The sequence below is a fragment of the Hyperolius riggenbachi genome, chromosome 6, assembly GCF_040937935.1.
Source record: "Hyperolius riggenbachi isolate aHypRig1 chromosome 6, aHypRig1.pri, whole genome shotgun sequence".
NCBI lineage: Eukaryota > Metazoa > Chordata > Amphibia > Anura > Hyperoliidae > Hyperolius > Hyperolius riggenbachi.
This window is the reverse complement of record NC_090651.1, coordinates 382152964-382166931: the sequence shown is the minus strand read 5'-3', so window position 1 is coordinate 382166931 and position 13968 is coordinate 382152964. Positions and strand designations below refer to the sequence as shown.

Genomic DNA, 13968 nt, shown 5'->3' with positions numbered 1-13968 from the left:
AGTGGCTGATTTCGGAGCCGTAGATTGCGAAGCGTATTTGCGTAAAAATACGCGTAGTTCCAGCGTAGCGAAGTTGGCTGACTACGACCATCCCTGCTTTGTAGCCTTGCCTCAAATCCAGCCATATCAATAGCCCAACTTTCTCACCTCCAACAGTATTCCCTGCCCCCCCACCTCCACCCACATTTCTGCATCCTCAATAGCCTAACTATCCCCCTGCAAAAACACTCAGTGAACCGCATCTCCCTCTTCCTCCCCCCACCCCTACATCCTCACTAGCCTAACTGTCTCCTCTCCAGACCATCAGTGAGACCCTCTCTCCCCATCCACCCCAGCATACTCAGTAGCCTCCCTCTCCCCCCTCCCGACCATCAATAACCCCCCTTTGCCTACTTCTACCCTCGACATACTCAGTGGCCCCACTTATCAGTCCAGTCCATCAGTAACTAACCCTTCACCCCACCCTTCTCACTATCCACAGCAGCATACTCAGTAGTAGCCTCTCTCCTCTACAGACCACCGCCTCCCATCTAGCCCCAACCTCAGCAAGCTTCACTCATTCCCCCCTAGACCCTCAGTAAGCCTATCTATCTATCTATCTATCTATCTATCTATCTATCTATCTATCTATCTATCTATCTACATCAATCCCCAGTATTCTGAATAGCAGATCCTCAATCTCCCTTCAGACCCTCAATAAACAAACACAGACAAACAAACACAGAACACTTTTCTCCTGGTGGACTCAAAGCGCCAGAGCTGCAGCCACTAGGATGCGTTCTATAGGCAGTAGCAGTGCAGACTTGCCTAAGGTCTCCTACTGAATAGGTGCTGGCTTACTGAACAGGCAGAGCCAAGATTCAAACCCTGGTCTCCTGTGTCAGAGGCAGAGTCCTTAACCATTACTCCATTCAGCTCCATTAAGCCCTTTTCTTCCTGAGTCTGACACCTCCCCCCCCCCCCCCCCCACACACACACACACACACACACGCACGCACGCACGCACGCACGCACGCACACGCACACACACACACACACACACACACACACACACACACTATACACACACACACTATACACACACACACTGTATACAAACACACACACACACACACACACACACACTACACACATACCACACACACACACACACACACTATACACACACACACACACTGTATACAAACACACACACACTGTATACAAACACACACACACACACACACACACACAGAGAGAGAGAGAGACAGAGGGATATGAATCTACCAGGCTATCTGAGGTTCTCTTTGGACAACTGTTGAACATGGTCATTTCAACAGTTTGACAAAAAAATAAAATCTTCTATGAACTCGTCATACACCTAACAGAATACCTTGGGGTGTCTTTTCTAAAATGGGGTCACTTGTGGGGTTCCTATACCGCCCTGACATTTTACGGGCCCAAAACCGTGAGTAGTCTGGAAACCAAATGTCTCAAAATGACTGTTCAAGGGTATAAGCATCTGCAAATTTTGATGACAGGTGGTCTATGAGAGGGCAAATTTTGTGGAACCAGTCATAAGCAGGGTGGCCTTTTAGATGACAGGTTGTATTGGGCCTGATCTGATGGATAGGAGTGCTAGGGGGGTGACAGGAGGTGATTGATGGGTGTCTCAGGGGTGGTTAGAGGGGAAAATAGATGCAATCAATGCACTGGGGAGGTGACCGGAAGGGGGTCTGAGGGGGATCTGAGGGTTTGGCTGAGTGATCAGGAGCCCACACGGGGCAAATTAGTGCCTGATCTGATGGGTAGGTGTGCTAGGGGGTGACAGGAGGTGATTGATGGGTGTCTCAAGGTGTGATCAGAGAGGGGAATAGATGCAAGCAATGCACTGTTGAGGTGATCAGGGCTGGGGTCTGAGTGCGTTCTGAGGGTGTGGGCGGGTAATTGAGTGCCCTAGGGGCAGATAGGGGTCTAATCTGATGGGTAGCAGTGACAGGTGGTGATTGATGGGTAATTAGTGGGTGTTTAGGGTAGAGAACAGATGTAAACAATGCACTTGGGAGGTGATCTGACGTCGGATCTGCGGGCGATCTATTGGTGTGTGTGGGTGATCAGATTGCCCACAAGGGGCAGGTTAGGGGCTGATTGATGGGTGGCAGTGACAGGGGGTGATTGATGGGTGGCAGTGACAGGGGGTGATTGATGGGTGATTGACAGGTGATCAGTGGGTTATTACAGGGAAGGACAGATGCAAATAATGCACTGGCAAATTGATAAGGGGGGGGGGGGGGTCTGAGGGCAATCTGAGCGTGTAGGCGGGTGATTGGGTGCCCGCAAGGGGCAGATTAGGGTCTGATCTGATGGGTAACAGTGATGGGGGTGATAGGGGGTGATTGATGGGTGATTGATGGGTGATTGATGGGTAGTTAGTGGGTGTTTAGGGTAGAGAACAGATGTAAACAATGCACTTGGTAGGTGATCTGACGTCGGATCTGCGGGCAATCTATTGGTGTGGGTGGGTGATCAGATTGCCCGCAAGGGGCAGATTAGGGGCTGATTGATGGTTGGCAGTGACAGGGGGTGATTGATGGGTGGCAGTGACAGGGGGTGATTGATGGGTGATTGACAGGTGATTGACAGGTGATCAGTGGGTTATTACAGGGAAGGACAGATGTAAATAATGCACTGGCGAATTGATAAGGGGGGTCTGAGGGCAATCTGAGTGTGTAGGCGGGTGATTGGGTGCCCGCAAGGGGCAGATTAGGGTCTGATCTGATGGTTAACAGTGATAGGGGGTGATAGGGGGTGATTGATGGGTGATTGATGGGTAATTAGTGGGTGTTTAGGGTAGAGAACAGATGTAAACAATGCACTTGGGAGGATTTCTATTTCTCCGCCCGCCGGCGCTGCTAAGTGGCCGGCGAGCTGGAGGCTAAATCCCCGGCCATCGATCCCCGGCGGAGGATCGCGTCACGGATGACGCGATCGCTTCGCCCATGCCCGTACAAGGACTGCCGCCTCTGTGCATGCGGCGGTCCTTGCGGGATCCACTTTCTGGCCGCCCCTGTGCAGTGGGCGGTCGGGAAGTGGTTAAGGACAGGGTTGGGGAACACTGCAGACATGCTTCTCTGCTATATTAGAACAGCTTAAAGAGAACCCGAGGTGGGTTTGAAGAATATTATCTGCATACAGAGCCTGGATCTGCCTATACAGCCCAGCCTCTGTTGCTATCCCAAACCCCCCTAAGGTCCCCCTGCACTCTGCAATCCCTCATAAATCACAGCCACGCTGCTGACAAACAGCTTGTCAGAGCTGGCTGTGTTTATCTCTATAGTGTCAGTCTGCTGCTCTCCCCGCCTCCTGCAGAACTCCAGTCCCTGCCTGCATCCCTTCCCTCCCTGCTGATTGGAGGGAAGGGACGGGGGCAGGGACCGGAGCTATGCAGGAGGCGGGGGAGCAGCTGAGACTGACACTACAGATGTAAACACAGCCTCACAGCATGGCTGTGATTTATGAGGGATTGCAGAGTGCAGGGGGACCTTAGTGGGGTTTGGGATAGCAACAGAGGCTGGGCTGTATAGGCAGATCCAGCCTCTGTATGCAGATAACATTCTTTAAACACACCTCAGGTTCTCTTTAATGTGAGGGGAGGTGGGACAACAGCACATAAACAAGCCATTTCCTAGGGGGAGGGGGTTTTGGGGCTGGGTAAGTACAAACACAATGCGGCATATTCACTACGTAGCCGTAAAACTGCCATGTGCCATCAGCGTTACTTATGCCAGTTGTCTCCAGAGCAGCACACACTCAGCATACGCTGCTTGGTTGGAAGCTGAACAGGGTCTCTGTACAGCCCTCATTTGGGTTGACAAAAGTCTTAAACAAATCTTTGCTGCTAAACAACTTGATATTTATTCAATTACAAAATAGTTCTTCTAAATACAGTTTATCCCTTATATTGACATTTGTCATATCTTTTTTTTTTTCCCTTGTATGACAAAATGTTATCTCCCTTGTCCTCAGTGCCCACCATCAGTGACAAGGACAACGGGCTAACCTGTCCAGCTTGCTTCGTCCCCAACTCTGATCGGTGTCTAGGCCGCAAGAATGTAAAGTGCACCGGAGAGGAAAAACGCTGCATACACTACATGAGGACTGAAAAGCAAGGTAGGTACATCTGCCAGAAGTAGAGAGCTGAAATAAGAATATTATTTAATAGCATAATAGTAGTACGTATAACTGGAGTAGCTATAGTGACCTGGTGAAGGGAGGAGGGGGGGATCTTACTATATCGGTCCTGGTGCAAAACATAACCTACATAATTTAAGTACTGCACTCTACTGAATACAGGTGTACAACTGGAGGGGGGGGGGGGGGGGGGAAGCAACTACTAACCCTCTCTTCCTCTGACATAGAGGCAGGGCTAGGCCGAGGCATAGGCTGGAGAGATGCCAGCCTCAGGGCGCAGTGTAGGAGGGGGCGCAGAATTCATTCAGCTGTCATTCCTAATTGTGTTTGAAGCAGAAAGAAATAAGAAAAGGGGATACATGTCAGTGACTGCAAGCCAGATAACTAGATATTTAGGCTGTTGGGGAGGTTGTGGGCCCTGTGGCGCCTCTTAGTCTAATAGCAATCGGTGTGTGACAGCTGGGGTGGGAGGGATGGAGGGGCGCACTTTGGGGTCTTAGCCCTGGGTGCTGGAGGACCTTGTTCCGGCTCTGCATAGAGGTTCATACTTTTAGATCAGGTGTTTTTGTTTCTACACTTGTTATGGGGGTGAAGATGATGATGGTCACACCTGTTTTATGACCCTTGTGAGATGGGCCCCCAGGCTGTGAGGGGCACCAAGAGGAGGCAAGGGAAGGGGGGTGAATATTATTGGGGGGCATCAAAGTTTAGCCAGGGTGCTCCATGAATTATAGTTATGAATGAATTATAGTTACGTTACTGATTGAGTATATGTGAAACAGCAGACTGGATGCCAATAAGCAGGGAAAAGGCAAGTATTGGCTATGATTAGACATATACAGGGAGGGCTAGTGAGTACCGTGAAGGTGGGTTATTTTTTAAGGTTCATCCACAACATCCCAATACATCGGCCATTACACTTCAGTGTCACTGCAGTACTGAACAAGCAGACAAAGTAAGGGCCTAACCTTAACACCCCCCCCCCCCCCGGCCTAACCTTAACACCCTAGACTTCAAGAAGGTTGATCACATATGAGCAAGTAGCAACCCAAAATCAGGGAGTGTTAGGGAGTCTTGCCCAAGGTCTCCTACTGAATAGGTGCTGGCTTACTGAACTGGAAGAGCCCAGATTCGAACCCAGGTCTCCCGCATCAGAGGCAGAGCCCATAGCCAGTACGCTATCCAGCCTCTGACATGTACATCCAACCAATCCATGGATACGGAAACCTGCGGGCACAAAGGATCAATTTTCACGTAATTTTGTGCAATGAATAGCAAAGCTCCCATACATGCTATTGCCACCAAAATTGATTTTAAAAAAGCAAAGGAAAATGGTTTTTAAACTGTCATATTAAAAAACGTTTTCCTTTGCATTTTTAAGATCTATTTTCTCAAAATTAGCTCCCTTCTGCTCCCTTTTTCCCTCCTCCTGGAGAGAGGAGGGTCTCATCTTCCAGGGAATTGTAGTATTTCAAAAGCCAGTGTACATACTGTGGCTGGGAATTGAACCCAGGTCTCAGTGTGTGGTAGGTAACTCACTTAACCACTATACCACCAACAACACTACATGCTGAAGCCAGCCTAGCATGTACCATTATGATCAATCCAAGAGAAAAATTAGCTTTCTTAAGGATTTGTAGCATGAAAAGCCAACTCACATTGGCTGGGAATTGAACCCAAGTCTCAGTGTGTGGTAGGTAACTCACAATGTACAATGTAACTACGGAAAGATGGATATCATTTTAAAGCTCTCTTTCTCCTCTTTCTGACGACCCCTAAATTGTCGCCCTACGCCTTTTAGTTTTCTCTATTTTCGTGATCGAAATTGCGGCCGTGGCAATTTCAATCGCAAAAATAGCGAAAACTAAAAGGCGTAGGGTGGCGGTTTATATATCATTGGAAAGAGGAGAAAGAGAGCTTTAAAATGATATGCATCTTTCCATAGTTTTTGCACTGCTCGGAGTCCCTTTAAATCAACATGGAATTACGATAAAATTCTGTTGTAATGATATGAAATTACAAATGATGATGCAAAATAAATTGAATTTACAAACCTATGAAATTTCACTACACGTGGCAGCTGCTAACACACCTCGTTACAAACTATGCTAAAGACCTATTTCTGCACTAACCTATTCCAGATCCATATCTCTCATGTCTTACAGAAATCTCCACAGTAACGGAAAGCTTATATGGCTGCACCACTGACACCATCTGTGAAGCAGGATCCAGCTTGACTCTCCCGAAAGGACATTACCATAAGAGTGTAAAAACCGACATCGCCTGTAACAGGGCCGCCACGCTGAGGAGTTTAGCCCACGTTTTTTTCACCTTCTCTATTGTCCTGAAAGCTAATTTGTAGACAAAACCTCTTGAACGAGTGTAATGTGTGAAGATCATCACGCCATGCTTCAGTACCAGGCTTGCTAGGAGAAAAAGAACATAATAAAACTAAAGATCGGTGTCATAGTTGTCTTCTGCAGTATCGGGTTGTCAGGGACAGATTTAGACTTTAATGTTTGGAATCTATAAAATATGACTAATCACAGCATATGATTGCTCTTCTTCTTCAGCTTAGCTTTATTCTGCCTTCAGGACTTTTGTTCTTTAGAATATATTCAATTCCTTTTATTCTCCTAAGTTTTCTCTTAAAGTGAACCAGAGACAGGCGCATGCGCGGCGATTTCAAGATGGCCGCTTAGGCTCCGAGCTCCAGCCCACGCCTCTGCTACTACAGGCCGCACGTAGCCGCCGCTCCGCTCCAGTAACGCGGCCAACACGGGTCCAGCTCCAGGACACACACAGGCACAGATGTCCGCAAAAAACAACCCTAAAGCTCCCCCGCAAACCGGCTCCATGGACCGTTTTCTCCGCCCTCCGCCTTCCCAAGATGGCGCTGGCCACGCTCCGGAATCCGCCGCTGCACAGTCCTCCTCTCCTCCGCAACAAGCTGCGCACCTCACTGAGGAAAGCTCGGCCTCTCCAGACCTTACCCCACTCACCTCAGCAACACTGGAGATGGCTTTAGAGAGACATTATAGAGCCCTACAGGAATCGCTCCAACAGGTAATCCTTGCAGCGGTGAAGGACCTTAAGGGGGACATAATTACACTAGCAGATCGCACCACCTCCCTGGAGGTTAAAATGGATGCTATGTCCCTTAAACAGCAGGACATGGAAGATGAGCAACGCTTAATCCAATCTGACCTAAAAGCAATAAGATCTACACAGGAGGACTTTGAGAACAGAGAGAGGCGGCAAAATATCCGCATTAAAGGTATGTCCATGTCTGTGACACCTGAAAAACTTTCCATGCACCTCCTAGAATTATACAAATCAATCGTCCCTGACCTCCCCGACGAAATGTGGAGGATGGACAGAGCACACCGTTCACTAGGTGAGAGGAGACCCACAGCCCAGCGCCCTAAAGATGTTATAATTAGGATGCACTATTATGAAGCTAAGGAAGCACTCCTAAGAGCCATCCGTAATACATCCACAATCTCCTTCAAAGGCGATGAACTTTCCATATATAATGACCTCTCCCTTATCACACTGACCAAGAGAAGAGCTTTCAGACCGATCACCCAACTCCTGAGGGATGCTAGGATCCAATACCAATGGGGATTCCCCTTTCGCTTAATGGTCAGCAGAAATGGCGCGCGCTTCTCAGTCTCAGACCTGGATGATGCACCCATGTTCCTTAAGCAACTAGGCCTCCGCCTCCCTCATCCACCCAACCTACAACAAGATCTTACCCTGTCCCCGACATCGCCACCAAGAAAGATTCGTCACATGAATGACAGACCCAGAGGCTCTCTCCGCAGTCTCACCTATCCGGAGGCCTCTGAAGACATGGAAGCTCTTCCCACTTGATTAGCAGAATCCTGTCATGGTTTTTTCCTGATCCGGACACACACCATGTCCAGACGTAGATATCACCCTCATTATGTTTATCCCTTATTTCTTGTATTCCCTCCCAACCTGTTCTAGTTTGTTATTTTAATTTTCAATGATATTTACCATCTGTGCCTAATTGTAATTGTTATTGTTACTGGCAATGCTTAATATATGACCCTTTTATCTGTTTTTGGCTATATAGCAGAGGAGATCTGGGCGACCCTCTTGGCTCACCCGCATGTACCTCAGGAGAGCTGCCACACTCTCCCATAGATTTTTTCTGGGTTTGTGTCTTTTTTGGCAGTTCTTATCTCTGCAACTTGTTACAGTTGCCACATCACTGTGCCACATATTTTACAGTGGCTGTTCCTTTAAAAATGTTTATCAACCGCTGTCTCATATAACTTATGCCTTATGGATTCTCATTCTCTCCTCACCTGTACTCCTACTTTCCCCCTCTAGACCGCATCGAATACTCTCGGACCTAATCTACACATACATCTATACTATGACCAATGATTAATTTCTGTACACTAAACACCAAGGGCCTGAATATACCGCAAAAAAGGTCATCCTTACTACGAGATCTTAGAAAACTTAATGTAGACCTGGCTTTCCTGCAGGAGACCCACCTAACTTCTAGTGACTCCATACGACTCACAAACAAACATTATCCAACTGCACACTTAGCATCAGGACCTAAAAAACGTGCTGGTCTTGCTATTTTGTGCCAGAAAGACCTCCCGCTTCAGATTGACAAGACTATAAGCGACCCACGAGGTCACTTTCTGATTTTGGTCGGGTCCCTAGCGGGAAAGCCAGTCACATTGGCCAATGTATATGTACCTAACTCACAGCAAATCACTTTCCTCACTACATTTTTTGTCAAACTTTTTAAGGTACTAAAAGGCACCCTTCTCTTGGGTGGTGACTTCAACTTGGCTTTCTCATCCTCAAAGGACAGAAGTGTCTCCCACACCCCCTCCTCCCAAGCCTCTCATGATAGAAACTCACGCAAATTTAGAATTCTCCTCAGGAAATACAAACTCTTTGATCTATGGCGAATAGCTAATCCTATTATTGTAGAATACACCTTTTTCTCCCCTCCACACGCATCACATTCTAGGATCGACTACTTTTTTGCCAATACCCCAGTTCTTCCCATCCTCATTTCCTCTAATATTATACCAATGGCCTGGTCTGATCACCATGCTGTCACTATCGAATTAGACTGGCTTTCTACACCTCACAAGCCCTTACATTGGAGGCTAAATGAGTCGCTTTTTAGAGACAAAACATTACTATCCAAATGTGCAGACGAACTCCAACACTTCTTTTCCACAAACCTGGATTCAGTATCCTCTTTCGGCTTGCTTTGGGAATCCCATAAAGCCTTTATAAGAGGTTTCTTCATCGCCGAGAGCTCTAAACGCAAACGTTTCTCTTCTCAGAAGCTGGCTCAGCTCAACTCTTCCCTGACTAAGGCCTTCTCCACTTATAAAAGCTCTCCCACCCAAACCCACTTTTCCAACATCCAACGAATTAAATTAGATATTAAATCCCTCCAGACCTCTCAATTAGAAAAAAGTTTAAAGTGGACGAGGCAACTATTTTTTGAAAGAGGGAACAAACCTCACACTATCCTAGCCCGCAAACTAAATCCCAGGAGCTCCTACCAATCTGTCCATTCTTTAAAAGACCCCCAAGGCACCCTGCATCATGACCCCTCAAAGATTGCTCAAATCTTTACATCCTTCTACGAACAATTATATAACCTCCCAGACCCCTCTTCCTCACCCGAATATGACTTAAAAGTCCTATCATTCCTGACCCCACTTGACCTCCCGAAACTCACAGATCAGGAACGCTCTGCTCTCAACTCTCCTATAACCATAGATGAGATTACAGAAGTACTCAAAACCCTTCCCTCCTCTAAGTCCCCAGGTCCTGATGGCCTCCCTTACTCATACTATAAAAACTTCAGCTCCATCCTTGTCCCACACCTTGTATCTCTAGCTAATAAAATTATGAATGGGGACTCACCCCCTAATTCTATACTTTCCTCACTTCTTACAGTTATAGCAAAGGAAGGAAAGGATCCCCACCTACCACAAAGCTACCGCCCCATCTCCCTTCTTAACTCCGACCTTAAGATAATCACGAAAACTCTAGCCAATCGGCTCAACCCTATCCTCACTAGAATAATTGATAACGACCAAGTGGGTTTTATCATGGGGAGACAAGCAGGAGATAACACTCGTCGAGCTATAAACCTCATATCTATAATGAACAGATCAAACCTCCCCTCTGTGCTCCTTAGTTTGGATGCAGAGAAAGCTTTTGACAGGCTTTATTGGCCTTTTCTATTTCATGTTCTGAATCACCAGGGTTTCTCAGGTCCTTTCCTCTCCATGATAAAATTTATTTATTCATTCCCTTCAGCTTCAATAAAACTTCCCTTCGCCCCTCTTTCCTCATTCCAAATCCACAATGGCACTAGGCAGGGTTGCCCATTATCCCCTCTCCTATTTGCCCTAAGCATAGAGCCATTAGCCACAGCCATTAGAAAAAATACTAACATTAAAGGAATCTCCCTCGATAAACGTGAATACAAGATCTCACTGTTCGCTGATGACATACTCCTAACACTTTCTAGCCCACTTACAACTCTCCCGGCCTTACACGACACACTAAAAATTTTTGAATCCCTCTCAGGATTTAAACTCAACCAAGATAAAACCGAGGCTCTCCCCATTAAAATTCCCCCTCAACTCCTTGCTTCCCTACAATCTTTTTTCCCCTACAAATGGCAAACCCGCTCTTTAAAGTATCTAGGAGTCTACCTCACCCCCTCATATAAGTCACTCTACACGTCTAATTTTCCCTCCCTAATCCAAAAAATACTACAAGATCTGCACAAATGGACAGCTTATAAGATCTCTTGGTTAGGTCGCATATATGCCCTTAAGATGAATATCCTCCCCCGTCTCCTATATTTATTCGAGACTCTCCCTGTTCTAGTACCCACCTCACAACTGTCCGCCCTACAATCAGCTTTCTCTAAATTTATCTGGAATCACAGATCCCCGAGGGTCCTACAATCCATCCTTCTTTCGCCTAGGGACCAGGGAGGCCTAGGAGTCCCCCATCTACGGTTATATTACCAAGCAGCACACCTGAGGCAACTAACAGAATGGTCCAATTTAAAAGTATTTACTAAATGGGGCCTTATAGAGGCGACTAGCATCCTCCCTATCTCACTTGCATCACTCTTATGGACTCACCCCTCTCCAAAAATCAATGATCAAAACTTACTCCCCACAATCAAATTTACTCTACAAATCTGGAAATCCTCTGTCCATATTGCCAAGTTGAGGTCATCACCCTCCCCTCTCTGCCCAATTTTGGGAAATCCTCATTTTCCCCCTGGTCTCTCCAGACCTTTTATGACTAAATGGTACGGTTTGGGATACTTCAACCTTAATGACTGGCTCAACCCCCTCACAGGGAAGGTACATCATAAATCACATCTGGAAGAAAAGATTCCCTTTACGCCCCAAACGACTATGCAATACAATCAAATTTCCCATTTTCTACAATCTCTACTAAAAAACTCAAGCCACACAAAATCTCAATTTGAGAGGATCTGTAGCCAAACTGGACACCAAAAGGGTCTGATATCCCAAATCTATGCCATTCTACATACAAGATCCGGAACACGGACCCCAAACCACCCCTATATGCACAAATGGGCAAACATAATACCATCCCCTATCACATTGGAAGATTGGTCGGAAATATGGAACAATGCCAAGCACTCTTCGCAATGTATCCAAATCCGAGAAAACATATATAAGATTATTTTTCACTGGTATCTTACACCTGATAAACTAGCAAAGATCTATCCGGGCTCATCAGACCTCTGTTGGAGAGGCTGTAATAATAAAGGAACTTTAGACCACATTTTCTGGTCCTGTCCATTAATAGTTCCTTTTTGGTCCAAAGTTCAGGACCTTATCAAATCAACAACAGATCTTAGGGTACCTCTTGACCCCCTTTTTATGATTTTGGGTAGACCTTTGAAAAAAACTAATAAGTACACTAACCGCCTCATCACCCACATCCTAACTGCTGCTAGACTAGCCATAGCCTCTAACTGGAAAAAAATAGCCCCCCCAGATATCTCAGAGGTCATACATAAAACAGACTGGACCAAAAATATGGAACAACTTACAGCCTCCCTTAGAGATACTGAGTTAAACTTTCATAGAATATGGGACGCTTGGCCATACGCTTCACCTACTTATCACCCCCCCTGAAAGGCCACAGAATACCTCTTCTATGCCCTCTTATCCCTCACCACACAATTGTTCCCCCTATATTGGACATCACCACCCCCTTCCCTAACCTCATGCTATCCCAGGCCCTTGGTGTCATAATGTCAGATTGCCCTTTTAACACTCAACATGGTCCAGAGAAGTATCGTTGTGGTCCTACACCTATAATCTTCTACTTAGGAGATATCTTTATCCCCTTCTACTCTCCTGTCTAACCTATTCTTCCATACTTTCTTTTCTCTTTTTCTGCGTATGCCCTCCCCCCTTCTCTTCTTTCTCCCCACCGTTCTACAGGGGGCTCCCCTCCCCCCTTCCCTCCTTTTCAGCAGGTACTCCAAGAACGCATAACTGGAAACTCATGGACATTTCTCCCTCCAAAACCTCCAGCTCTCTACCTTGGACTTGTCTGAATTTATCTCACTGAGAATGGACTCGCCCTCAATTCTAAACTAAATTGGAGATTCCCCAAGAAAGCTACCGGTTATTGTTCTGTTCTAGATTACACTTTATTTTTCATATACTGTATGCTATGGGTATTTACCTATCTGTATTCTCTCTATAACCACATGTTTGATTGTTCTACTTGACACTACTGTTATATGACTTGTGAGAACTCATTATTTTTCAAAATAAAAACAAGTATAACAAAAAAAAAGTGAACCAGAGACAAAGCATCCTCATGTATTTTACCATATACTGTATATCAGTGGGAACATTAGAGAAAACACCTACCCTGCTCTCTGTTTCCTACACCTACACTCCTCAGCCTGCTTGATATCAGCTACACTGCTCAGCCTGCTTGTTATAAGCCCTGATAAAATCCCCGACTGAGCATTCAGTCTGGCTTTGCTCAGGAATCATTATAGCTGAGTCTGTCTTCTCTGGTGTCTTTTCAAGCCCAAGCCTGCCCCCTTCTGGCTCTGCTATAATGACTCAGCTATAATGATTTCAGGAAGCTAAATGTTTTATTTTAGTCTTTACCAAGAAGTAAACAATACATTTTCATCAACAGAGGGGGTGTAAGGCTTGACAGGCTATTTGCCCACAGACCAGCTCCTATGTCCCAATCTATCACCACCTTCTTCACCTAATGTGGCTTGTCCTCGCTTGAACGGGAGGTGAGGAAACAACACCTGCCCAATTTTGGTTACACCCAGGCCTTTTTGGTGCAAGATATAGAAGCTGATCATAGAGCAGACAAATAGAACCGAACAGAGACAGAACAGACAGTCCAGGTCATACACAGGCAATCCGACATATCGAGGTACAAAGGGGCAAGGCAAACTCAGGTCACACGGCAATCGAAAGGTCAGTCCAGGAAGCAATCAAGGGAAGGTCCAATAACATGCAGAGGTCAGTTCAGGCAGCAAACAAGAGAGGTCGGTAACAAGCAAGGTCAGAATCCTGGTAATCACAAGATGAACAGGTAAGAGCACCCAGCAACTAGCCACAGCTAACGCTATCACAGGCAAGGGTGCAATGATCTGAGCAGGCTTATATACAACAGACCACACCTCCTAGCAGTGATCAGAAACCACACTCTGCAGATCACTCATGCACA

The 13968-nt window shown here is 46.3% G+C and overlaps 1 protein-coding gene across 1 annotated transcript in view; it reads left to right on the top strand.

Moving 5' to 3' along the window:
* The window catches only part of LOC137521976 (phospholipase A2 inhibitor and Ly6/PLAUR domain-containing protein-like), an 84453-nt gene extending 77846 nt beyond the window's left edge, over nt 1-6607 (top strand). Inside the window, exons 6-7 of the mRNA XM_068241957.1 lie at nt 4006-4149; nt 6336-6607. Of these exons, the coding sequence (XP_068098058.1) occupies nt 4006-4149; nt 6336-6532 (341 nt within the window). The 3' untranslated portion in view covers nt 6533-6607. The remainder of the gene's footprint in view (nt 1-4005; nt 4150-6335) is intronic.
* The last annotated feature ends 7361 nt before the right edge of the window (nt 6608-13968 follow it).